This window comes from Raphanus sativus, chromosome 9, assembly GCF_000801105.2.
Source record: "Raphanus sativus cultivar WK10039 chromosome 9, ASM80110v3, whole genome shotgun sequence".
Classification (NCBI taxonomy): domain Eukaryota; kingdom Viridiplantae; phylum Streptophyta; class Magnoliopsida; order Brassicales; family Brassicaceae; genus Raphanus; species Raphanus sativus.
Window position 1 is genome coordinate 27,744,317 of NC_079519.1, and position 13,370 is coordinate 27,757,686.

At 31.2% G+C, this 13,370-nt stretch overlaps 1 protein-coding gene across 1 annotated transcript; it reads right to left on the reverse strand.

Annotated features, from left to right (window-relative positions):
* Positions 1-1,329: 1,329 nt before the first annotated feature.
* On the reverse strand, positions 1,330-3,133 carry LOC108823934 (dof zinc finger protein DOF1.8). Its single transcript, XM_018597249.2, has 2 exons — positions 2,851-3,133; positions 1,330-2,621 (listed from the first exon to the last, which is right to left on the reverse strand). Exons 1-2 carry the CDS (start codon positions 2,872-2,874, stop codon positions 1,617-1,619), a joined length of 1,029 nt encoding a protein of 342 aa, XP_018452751.1. The 5' UTR covers positions 2,875-3,133; the 3' UTR covers positions 1,330-1,616.
* Between the last annotated feature and the right edge of the window lie 10,237 nt (positions 3,134-13,370).

The following is a 13,370-nucleotide window of genomic DNA, read 5'->3' on the forward strand; positions in this document are numbered from 1 at the left end:
TGAGGGAGCTAATGAGGCACCACTGAATGTGGTTTTCCCTCATTTTGATATTTCCTTCATTCTATGTTAAGTTTTTATTTATAAATTACTCTTTTAAATTTTATATAATTTTTATATGTTAAAATACTCAATGTTTGTTTTATACTTTAAAATTTATTAGTATTTTCATAATATAACTATATGTTTATATAAACACTTATATTCTTTTATAAATTAAACTTATATACATAATGAATATCTAACTAAAATAAAATCGTATTTGGATAAAATTTGTAAGTTTTTAAAATAACAACTATTATTTTAAAATTAAAAATAAGTAGTAACAACATAATATATTTGAAATTATTTTTTAGGGGGAAAATGAGGAAAACTGTTAGAGCAAAAATGTAACTCATTTTTGGTTTACCTCATTTTGATGAGAAAAAAAATGAGAATAGTCATTAGAGATGCCCTAAAGTTGCCTTTAGAAACTGAACTAGTTGTGGTTCTCTTTCTCCTCAAAAGCCACTTCTGACTCAAACAAATTTTCCCATATCCAAATGTTTTCTCTTAAATGACAAACAAAGAACCAAATGATATAAAAAGCATGCGACTAATATAAAAGGGATGATATTAACTAAAAATATGAGGTCTTCTATGTCTTAAAAGAGTATTATGACCATTTATCTCCTCTTATAGAATCAAATCAATTGTACAACAGTCTTCAATTACACTAAATTACTAGATTTTGACCCGCGCTTTTGAAGCGCGGGATATTTTACGATGAAAAATTTCACTAATAATTTAACAAATATTTTGGTTATTTTTAAAGAGTGTGTATTTAAAATATTTTTGCATTTAAATCAGTATTTTTAAATTTAACCTGATTGTGATTATACATGTTAATCCGGAGATCTGACAATTCAATTTATGTTTTTAAAATATTCATATTAAAAAATCACTAAAACCCGAGACTAACCGATTGAACTGATGGATGACCGATATGTAATCTAATTGGATTTAAATTGTAATAGTTTCATAATTTGTAATCTTATAATCGAAATTTTAAAGTTCACTATTTTGCAATTTATGAAATTATGACATTTCTACAAAATTTTAAAGAGAAAATGATAGATATAAAATAACTAAGATTAATTATTGTATTATTTGGAAATATTGATAGTAGTATAAAAAATATATTATTTGAAAACATTGATAGTAGTATAAAGAAATAAGTATATTGTTTGGAAACATGGATAATAGTATAAAGAAAGGAACATTAGTGACTTAATGTATGTTTAACTATAAAATATAAAGGTGTATTTAATTTAAAAACTTACAAAATAAATGTTAGGTCTAACAGAATGTTTCTGTTTTAATAAGATAGATTTCATTTGAGATGCACTACACCATTCGGTACTGAAACAAACATAATCAATAACAGTTAGATAATTAACTGGGATTGATAATAATACAAAGCCATTCATCCCCAACCCAACAAGTTAAAGATAGTAAACACCCAGAGGGTAGTTAGTTAACCTTCATCTTCTAAAATTTGGATGAACAATTTAAACTGCACGCTTCTCTTTTCTTTAGTTCTTTTTTTTTCTCTTATAAGAAACTCTCCTTGACTATAATTATTGCCATGGTCCACCAGCAGAGGCAGCCGAGTCACCAGCACTTAGCATGCCATTCCAAAACCCAACAGAATTGTCAGCTTCTCCTTCTTCTTTCTCACGCTCATGATCATTCCCATTGGCACCACCACTATTGGTGCTTGATGATGAAACATGAAGTTTCAGGCTCTCAAAAAGCAGCAAAGGCCTTCCAATGTCAGTGCCACTGGACCCCTCTTCTTGATGTATAGGATCCCCACCATCAAGAGAGAACCCCAAAGGTGGTCTCATGAACTCTTGAAACTGTGGGTAACTCAGACCAAATCCAGGTGATGCTGCGGTGAACACCGACGAATCATGAACGTTAGGATAAGTCACGAAAGTAGGGTGTGAGTTAGAGGAGGTGGCCGAGGAATTAGAGATCCCTAAAAGCTCCAAAGCCGATGAGGTTGATACAAGTGCACTGCTGGGCGCTACTTGTAGAAACTCAGGAATACTTTGATGATGATGATGATGACCAATCCCAAACCCTTGAGAAAACGCTGAATTGAGATCTTTGGCCTCGTGGGCGTTACCAAGACCATGAGAGTACGCCAACTCTTGAACTTTAGCCGCCGCTGCCACGTGGTTATTCTCAGCAGTCTTAAGGTTTAGCTGTTGAAGTGGTGGTGGCGTTTTGTTGTCGGCAAAAAGAGTTTTCTTTGAAGAGGAAGAGGAGCTGGAATTGGAAGAAGAGGAAGATCTCTTGTTCTTCCGGATGCCACCGCCGATGGGTATGTTCCTGAGGGAGCCACCTTGGGTCCAATATCTCTTGCAGTCTTTACAGAAGTACCTGGGCTGAGTGAGGCTGTAGTTGTTGTAGTAACAGAACTTGGTGTTTAGGGAGTTGCATCTTGGACAGTTCAAAGCCTGGTCTTTCTCCGGTTTTGCCTTCTTCTCCACTGGAGCAGCAGCAGCAGCAGCAGCAGCAGCGGCAGGATTTGACTGTCTCAAGCATGTCTCGTTCATTGGCGTCACAATATATTCCTTTTTTGGCAGGAACAAACAAACAAAGAATATAAGCTTTTGCTATTAGATCCCACGAGAAAATTAACTTTTCAAAAAGTGAAAACTTTTATCAGAAAATATAAAGTTTAAAGAGAACTCAGTTTTTGATCCAAAAAAATAAAAAGAGAACTCAGTTAATTTTAGAAAGCAGCTTCCCTTGTGATACAAAGGAGGAAGAGATGAGTAAATATATTAAATCAATAAATACCTGAGGCCATTTAGCTGTGTCCATGGCTATGGATATTTTCAAGCTGATCAAAAACCCTGCAATAGCTAATGAGAGAAACAAAGGTAGAGAGAGATAAAAGAAGAAGTGTGTGGGGGGGGAAAGGTAAAGCTGGTTTTTTTTTAAGTAAGAAGAAGACGAAAAAAGAGAAGGTGAATTAATTAATTTATTTTAAATGTCACTAGTAAGTGTTGGCCTGAGCTTGATGGATTCTTCGTATGAGAGAGAGAAAATAGTCTGGCTTAAGTCCTGACACACACTCTCAAACTATGCACCCGCCGTCCCACTGAACCTTATTATTTATTCTCTTCGTTTTCTGTCTTTTTCTTCATCACTATATAAAAAATATCATTCTGATCGTTCGTTTCGCTACTGTAGTATTTATTTGTCCATATAGTTTACTCTCAATTTATTCAAATTTTCCTCTAAAAATAGGTATGCATGCAGACTCATCATTTATTTGAGACACAATTTTGGTAGCAGTAAGATTCTTTATCTTTTAATACATTACTGAAAAGAAAAGTTTTATAAAAATATCATCGGAAATAAGTGTATCACCCTTGTTAGTTATACACCATGTTCGAAAACTCGCTAGGCGCGAGTCGGGCGCTTGGTCTGGGCCTAGCGAGTTGAAAAAAAATCGGAGATTAATCGTCGATTAATCGGGGATTAATTTTTAACACTGTTTTTAATTTTCTGATAATTATATATATATTAGTTAACGATTTGCATGAAGGACATTGTTTATTGATGCGGCCTAGTGGAAAGTGGCAAGGTTTATATTGCTTGGTTGTCAGGTTCGCTACCCAACTAGTGCGTTTTGCTCTTTTTTGTGTTTATTTTCATTAATGGCATAACCGTAAATTAACCATCATCTTCCTCAACATTTTTTTAGGGTTACGCAGACTTTTTTACAGAGCCGCCATGCTTTCTTTTACATATTTCTTCCATTCTTTTTGGGTTTTTCTTGCTGGGTATGGATTAAATTTGTAAATTTAACATGTATCTTCCGATTTCAAGCTTTAAAAACTTAAAAACGTGAATGATAATGGTGACTCCGATTTAATGGCCGCCTATGTCGAAATCGCTGCGCTTCACCACTGCGTAGCGCTTCTCCGGCCGCGTACTCGCCGGTGCGGCCGCGTTTTAGAACCCTCATCGGAAATAATTTATTCGGGCTTTTTAATCCTTTAAACTCTTCTCTTTTTCCAAAAAAATATTGTAGTAGTAGTTTTTTTTCTTAATTATACTCTAGTTTATTTACTATAACTATGTGTTTATGTTCGTAGTTTTTACTCAAAAAGACATCTAAGAAGAAAAAGAACCAATATAAAGAGAGTGGGATTCATTAATTTTGAATTAACAGTGAAAACTAAACTAAATTAAAAGAAATTACTGTTTTGGTTTGTAATGCGTGGGAGAGTGTGTGTAAAAATGCTAGAAAGTCAGGTAGGCCAACAAAATATCCGTAAATTTAATTCGATTTGATTCAAACTGAAAAATCAGATATTCGTAACTTTACGAAACAAATCATATATTAATATACAATATTTTTAAAGCAAATACTAATATTTTTATGAACAAGGATACTCGACCCAATCCGTTATATGCATATATATATATATATACTTAAAATTATATATAAGTTGTATATTTTATATAAGTTTATATATTTTATTTACCAAATTAATTAAATTATTTATTAAATTTTTTAAAAGTAAATAACTTTTGTAATAAATATTATTATTTTATATTATTTTAGAATTTTATTTATTTTTTAATTTTTAATTTATTTTTATACATCGAATCAGATATCTGATCTAAAATTTAAAATTTTCTATATATACAAAATACCGGATATACAAATGATTAGAGATTGAATCAAATTGGATAATCAAATATTTGTACAAAATAGATCAGATCATGAATACCTCAAAAACCCGTATATCAGATTTCTCTCCCTGAAAGTGAAGTGTCATATTGTATATCTATACTATTAAAGTACAAGCACATTTGGATTTTTACTCTGTTTACCCCTATTAAAGAGGCTTTATTTTGTATTCATTAATGACATTTTGGACATTCTGCATTGGTTTCTTTTTTAATTGTTTTTTATTTGTCATTAACCACCGGTTTCCTAATTCAATTTTGGTATGTGATTATTCCGTGTTTGATACTGCATCATTTTAATATTTTTCCAACCGGACATATTTGAAACTGCATCGTTTTTTCTCAAACTATTTAATGGTTTGGTTTTAAACCGCTTTTTCCTAAATATAATCCCAACTATCTAACAAAAATTATTTATAAAAAATAAAAATTGTTTATTGGTTCAACCAGTGGTTCAACCGGTAACCGGATTTCGATTTTAATAGTTTTTATTGGATTTTTAAATTTTGTTTTTTTTTTCAAACCCGAACTGAATTTATCTTTGATCAACCGGTAATCCGTTCAACCGCAGGTCTAAGTCAAATTTCAAAACATCGATCAAAACTATAAAACTGTTATATTGATTTATATTTAAAATATCTAATTCAAAATTAAAAACCTAAAAATACATGTATAATGTAGTTTTACCGAACATAAATCTGGATATAAAATACATATATGAGACGGATTATATAAATACATATACAAGACGGATTATATAAATGTGATTATATAAAATTTTCACCAAACATAAACCCGCGCTTTGAAAGCGCGGATCAAAATCTAGTATACTATTAAAGTAGGATCCTATTGATTTTTTTACTAAAAATACCATTTTCTTTACTAACATTTCATATTTCATTAAGGGCAATCAAGTAATATTAATGACATATCTATATTGGGTCTTTTTTTTATTCAGCCCACTGCCCACATCATATATCTCTCGGGCCATTTGGGCCTGGAGAAAATAAAATCTAATTTTCTAAACATAAATATTCATTAGACCTGGACGTTCGGGTATCCATTCGGGTACGGGTCGGTTCTTTTGGATATCGGATTTTTTGGATTTTGAAATTAAACCCCATTCGGGTATTATAAAATTTTGGATCAGGTTCGAATCGGGTTCCGGGTTCGGGTGGGTTCGGTTCTCATGCATAAGAACCTGAAAAATAACCAAAATACCAAAATATCTAAAACGGGTTCGGTTATTTGTACTCAAAGTAACCAAAGTATCTGATTCGGTTCAAATTTTTGTATCCAAATTACTCAAAAATAACCAAAAGTGACCAAAAATATCTATTCTATACAGTTTTTTGGGTAAATTTTTATCCAAACTATCATATTTTATCCAAAAATACTCAAAAGTATCGAAAATAACTACTATAGTTAACTTATAATATTAGTTTAAAATATTAAAATAATTATAAATATAATTATAACATATATTTTTAGATATATATTCACATTTCAGATATCTTCGGGTACTCATTCGGTTCTCGGTTCGGGTCGGGTTCGGGACCGGTTCTTCGGATATAGCAATTTAGAACTCATTCGAATATTTATCCCGAGTCTGATCGGATTCGGAACCCTGATTTTCGGGTCGGTTTCAGGTTGGTTCTTCGGGTCCGAATGATGTGATGAGGCCTATTCTCCTTTAAAATGAAACACGATAAAGAAAGATAAAAAGTTTATTTTTAATAAAAAAACAAATATATAAAAATATGATATTTACTAAATATTTTTCAATTTTTTTAAAAAAATAAAGGAAAATAAATCCGCGCTTTGAAAGCGCGGATCAAAATCTAGTTATAAGTTAAAGGAATTGCCTTTAACACTTAAGTCTCTCGTATATATTACCCTAACCAAATGACAAAGAGGTCGTAACCGGCGGCGAACTGCAGCCTGTCGTACCATAAGAGTGTGGGAGCCACCCAGTGAATCTTTTGAAGATTGCGGACAAGCAGGTTTGGAGTCCATCCACAGTGGTAAGAAAAACTGACCGAAAATTAAGTAATAATAGACGGCTTGTTGATGTGTGTGTTTGTGAGGCTGGACGGTGGAGATTAGTCTTCTTCTGGACCCTACCTGTTTGGTTTATTTTTGGTCCGAATACAAGCTTTCCACCTCATCTCGGCCGTCCGATGACTCCCTCTCGTGGGCCCAACCATCTTCTCTATTGCAATCCACGTCACCCCTACTAGCTAGGATTTTAGGGTTACACTTGCACCCAATTCTATTAGTACTAATGTTATATGTCAAGCCCAAACACACATCTTTTCGCCGAAAATGATTTAGGTGTGTTAATCTAGATTCTTCACGCAAAGAATTTACTATACATGGCTATCTGTATCCACGAATTCTCCGTTGAAGATCGACAAATATATGTTGAATATCTTTAATCGCACATATGAACGACTACATATGACTCGTTCTGCTCTCACTCGTCACTCCAACGTTTAAAACGACATGATTTTTTTTTTGTTTTAAAAATTCTTTAAATTAGCATCGGATATCAAATGGTCGACTATTCAAAACAGAAGCTAATTAACACTTAGGACACAAATAATAACCGAATTGTTTGAGTTATTTTGTTCATACGATTGGATTTTTAGGAGGGACTCCAAAAGCAGAGTCACAATCAAAGACAGAGATTAGATGTGAGGCCACGCTACATCACCTAGTAAACCTCGCATATGGTGCGATAAAATTCTATATGATTTGTTGTTTAAGAGATATTGTTTTATGGACATGGAAGGGATTGAAATGATATAACTTTAACCTAACATTTCTCTCAAAAAAAAAAAACTTTAACCTAACATGCATGGCACAGCTGAGCTCACATGCTGCATGCATAGACTAGTAGAATATGTGACGACTACAAAAGAAATCGTTGTGATGAACTGGTGATACCATGACCATCATACGGCATGCTACACGAAGAAAAGAAAAGAAAAAAGATCCAAAAATTGTTGACACAATCAGTCAATTGATCTTCTTTTTTTTTTTGGTCAAACCTTAATGGTCGTTCTTTTTATTAGAGAAAACCTTAATAGTCATTCAATTTTTCTTTTCCTCGCTCATATATAGGATCAGGATGATTAATCGTCTGTATTAATGTCACATGTCGTGTGCGAATTGTGGACATATCAACTAAACTAAGGCCAAGTCCAACCAGACGCTATAAAGTTAAAATAGTGTAGGATTTGACGTTTTTTTCTCCAATGGCACGGTAAAACAAACGGCAAAATAGTGGGATTCCTTTATTTGCTACAGTGTCACACCATATTTGGTGCTGTACTGTAGCGACGGCAAATTTTTTTTTTTTTTTTTCAAAACTGCTTCCTTTATGTCAAATCAAAGCTGTTTATTTATATATTGTCTATCTAACTGATTAAATTTGATTTAGATTACTATTTTATAAATAGATCAAAAAAGAAAAATAAAAATATATAACAAAGTTTGATTTACACATTGAAAATTAACTTACAAAATAAACTAATATTTTAATATAACTGTTATATAATACATTTATATTGACACAGAAATATTATTTTTATTATAGTTTTATATTAGTTGATAGCTTTTATTCATAAAATATTAGCATTTATCAAAACAAAACAAAAACAAAAAGAATCTTAGTTAATAATATAATAATAAAGAATATTTATTTTAGTGTAATATTTGGTGTTGTGGTTGGAGAGTCAAAAAAATTTAGTGCTAAAATTACATTAAAATGGTGTTGTTTTGATACTAAAATAGTGTTATGGGTTGGAGATGCCATAAGCGAAGCTAGTTTAAATGGTCCATTTAAAATGGACATTTGCTTTAGTATATAAAGAATCCATTGTTATTTATAAACCTATGTTTATTTGGGACCAAACCAACTGATATGGTTTCTACGTAAATGGCCATTTGATGAATCGAGGAAAGGTACGGTTACTTAATCATTCCCTCATATATTATTTGAGAAGTACTACAACATTTTATCTCTAACATATATCACTACTAAAATGCTTTTTAGAGTTTTTAAAGAATTAAGTTGGTGTATCAAAACAATATATTATATCTTATTTATTAAAATAGAAGTCATGACTTATTTCATGTGTGATTTTTTAGTTTGAACTCTTCCTTAGAAAATCATAACTTTAAATAGGTATATTATTTATTCAACTATACATTTTATTTTAAGCTAACAATAAAAAGCTTAACTAATTAAAACCAATAACTTCCCAATATTTTAGGAATTTCATAAATAAGAGTAACAATATATTGAATCACTTATATACATTTTATTTTAAGCTAACAATAAATAAGATTTTAACAGAACTTAATTTTCAAAAATTATATGTAAATATTTTAACTAATTTTGTGATTAGTTTTGAATTATTATTATACACTAATATATTCATCTATCGTTTACAAAATGAAAAATAAATATTCCATCATATTTAAATATATGATTAAAATTAAATAATGATCTAAAATAAATATATATACATATAGAATTAAATGTTTAATTAAATTCGTTATAAAATTAATAGAAGCTATAAGTTAACATTCTTATTTTGTGAAATAGTACATTATCTTTGCAGATGATAATATTTTAATATCTTACCAAGTTCTATTTCTATTTATTTATTCAATAATGAAATACTAATCCAACAAACATAAAACATAGAAGAAAAAATAAACACATGTGAAAGTTTGAAACAATCTATTCAATGAAAACAACTATAGTCTAGTATTATTATGTTTGAAAAACATTAATTTTACTATAACATATATATAATTCCGTTTTCATTAAGAATTGAAATCCAGTTCTCCTGATGTATAAGCATCAATGAATATTTGGCCAGATCACTGGACCAATGAAAATTCAACAAATAATTTAATTCTTAATAAATCGAATTATCTGAATAATAAGATAGTTTTAGATAATGTTAATATTCTTATAATTTTATATAATATAAATATAAATATGAATTACTGAGTGGCCAGTTGCATCAGAGGAAAGAGTACCAATAGACCAGGCAGTTATAGAATTTAGTGAGGATAAGGGTGGATACTGGGAAAGGGAGAGGGCAGGGGGTCCGCAGGAAGTGAGTGATTTCGAGAGGAGGGGGCTTATCACCAACTGTGACCGGCAGAAGTGACAAAGCAGGAGCACATCGAGAACAAGACCATGGGTTGGATATTGGGAGTCGAGTCATAGAGCTTTGACAGTTTGTTATAAAGGTGGGTTAATTCACTTGCAATTAGTGTGAAAACACGCGCACCAAATTCATATGATTGTGTTTCCTGCACTTTTGTGAATATGTAGGAAATAGTTAAACAGAATATAATATAAGCATAAATTAAATGACACCGGATTTTTTTTTTTAAAATTATTATATATATATTAATCTAATCCGAAAATAGAAAATTTCGATCCGATTACAAACAGGCTTTGAACAAATTTTTTGAAATCAAATTATCAATTCATCCGCCTACTATATCCGGCACATGCCGTTAGTCCATCTTCGAAATTCTTTAGAGTTAGTTACTGTTCTCACCTATTGATGAATCCTTTTTTTATTAACTCGGATGCTGAGAATTTTCAAGTCACCTCCAGAATAGATAATTTCCAATGAACTCCACCGACTTGTAACTGTCACTATCCATGAAGCGCTAGACGACAAACATAGAAGAATTCTGGATACTTCTACAGAAGTTTTCTCCAAGAAGAGATCTCAGGAAGTCTTATATGAAAAGTTAATTTTCTAACAAACTTCGGTCAATCACAAAACTAATCCGTTTATCTGAGAATTCTTCTCTCTTTTTTGCTAACAAAAAAGTTAGAATAATTCTAGGGAAATTTTCTATTAAAAATATACAAAAAGTTAATTGCAAAATTAACCTATACATTAACCAGAAGAAGTCTTTTTCGCAAACAGATCTGAAAAAATGATTTCATACACTGAACCTGTGTGATAACTTGTTTAGCTTTTTCAAACACACATAACTTCATCACGAAAGTGATCCATTCGTTAATGATCAAGAATTATGTTTCTATGAACCTTTTAAAGTTTGAAATAAAAAATTTGGTTTTTAAATGAATTTAAAGAGAATGAAAAAAACATGAATTGTGTACATAATAAATGATATAAAAAAGTAAAAAGAAAATAATGTATTAAAAGCTTTAAATTAGTTGTTCACGATGGTTAGTGAATTTGATGGTAGTTATAATATTGTAAATTTTTGATAAACATAAAAACACTTATTTTCAGAAGAAAAAAATATAATGATATTTTCGTGAATGATTTTGAACTTGTAGAATAAATATAAGAACTTAGCAAAATTACAAAGACATACACATAAAGTACCAGAAGTAGGGAGTAATTGAAATGTTTTGGACTTTTTTTTTTGACAAAATGTTTTGGACTTTTTTTGACAAGTAAGAATTGTGTCTCACAAGTTGAGTTGTTAGATGAACGTGAAGAAACTGAACATGTCTAATTTATAAATGTTTTAAACTTGTGAGATTCTTCTTTATGACAATTTCTTATTGGGACACGACTGATAAGACAAAACCAAAAAAAGTAATGGAATAAAAAATAAAATATAAATACCGAGTCCGCAAGAGATACATTGAAGGAATTACGTTTATGGGTTTGACAATGTATATAAGAAAAGAGCTTTTTACACTATGTCACTTTTTGAGTTGTTATTACACTCTCGGTCACTTTGTGCTACTAAAGTAGTTCTATGTGATAAAAAGACGAGTTTTTTACACTATAAGTCACTTTTTGAGTTGTTGTTACACTCTCGGTCACTTTGTGCTACTAAGGTAGTTCTATGTGATAAAAAGACTAACAAACCCTCAGCTAATTAAACACATACCAAATTAGATCAGTTTCACGTATTGCCGCGTGTGTATTTTTTGTGAAGATTTCTTTTAATTACAACCATATATATATAAAATGTTTTTTATTTTATTATTTCTTCCTTTATTCTTTTTTTGTGAGCTAAAAGAACGACGAAATCAGCTTCTTCTTCCATATCGACGACGCCTTTTCTTCGTTCACCATTGGAAAACCTCATTCCACCTCACGCGTCGTTGTTTTGGATACCTTCTTATTTTTTCCTATTTTTCATTTTTCGCCGGAAACTTTTTTTACTGCATCGTCTCCCTCGCTCGTTGAAACTATGAACTCACGAATTCAATGGTAAAGAAGAAAGATCCCAAAGTTATGACAAGATGAAAAAGAATGTGTATATCTCTCCAATCTTGGAAATCCAGTCTCAGATCTGTTTCTGGCACCAAAGAAAAATACATCATAATCATCAAAGGGCGTAGATTTTGCATACGTGATCAAGAAACAATTTGCGTTCCTTGCGCCGTGGGCAGTCATCCAAAAATATAAGATCTGAAGGATGTATACAATTTTAATAGAGGTCATAGCTTTGAAACCATGGCGGAAGAGAGAGAAAGAGAGTGACAGATATAGGAAAGAGATAAAGATTTATATTAGAAAGAAATAATTGATTTTTAATCGAATGATTTATTTAGTGAAGAGAAGGGTAATGTTGGTTTTTCTACATGTCAAAAGGTGAAAAAACTTCTTGAAAAACGAGAAAAGTGTCTCAATAGAAGAAAGTGATCTATGATGTAATATAAAAGATGAAATGTGACTTTGAATGTAAATCTTTCATAAGAAAAAATCTAAATATATATATAAATTGATTAATTAGTATAAAAATTATGTTTTATTGATAATATGCGTAGAATACAACTATGAATACAAATGATGTCTAAGAATAATATGTTTTTCTCTAGAAGGATTCAGATTTCTTTCTTCTTGTCTTTGATCTTATTCTTTTTTAGAATTTCAAGAGTGGATTGTAGTGGCTTCATGATTTCCAGCGAGTATCATGGTTCTTAATGATTGTTTTTAATGTTTTGACTTATGTTTAGTTCTGGCTTGATTGGACTAGCTCGGGCTAGACCATCTATCTTTCTAAGTCTGATGTTTTTTCCTAGACTTTGGTAACATTGGACCGGGCTCTCGGACCGGATCTGGAACAGGGTGAAATCCACTTCCAAAACTTAACACCGAGTGTGACCAACAGAGGTGACAAAGCGGAAGCACATCGAGGATAAGACCATATGTTTGATATTGGAAGCCGAGTCAGAAAAAGATTTTTTACCTTGACTACCTACCTAGACGTAAGAGTATACACAAATGTTTTGGTGTGGGAACACGCTGCAGTCTTGTGTAAATCATGAATTAACTTGGATGATTAAAAAAAATCCTAAAGTCTTAATGTTTATGTAAGGCTATAAGGCTACTAACTCCATTTCTGGTCAATCCTAAAATGAAGAAAGATGAAAAAATCTGGGAAGGATTGCAGCAGTAAAAGGGTAGAGTTGAGGTAAGCTTTTGCAGATGATTCCTTCGTCTAAGGGCATCTCCAACCCAACTCCATTTTTTCTTTTAAAATAGAATAAAAGTGAATATGGAGTAAGAAATGCTCTAACCCAATTTCATATTTCATTCTGTAATGAAATTTATTCTATAAATGGAGTAATCCAT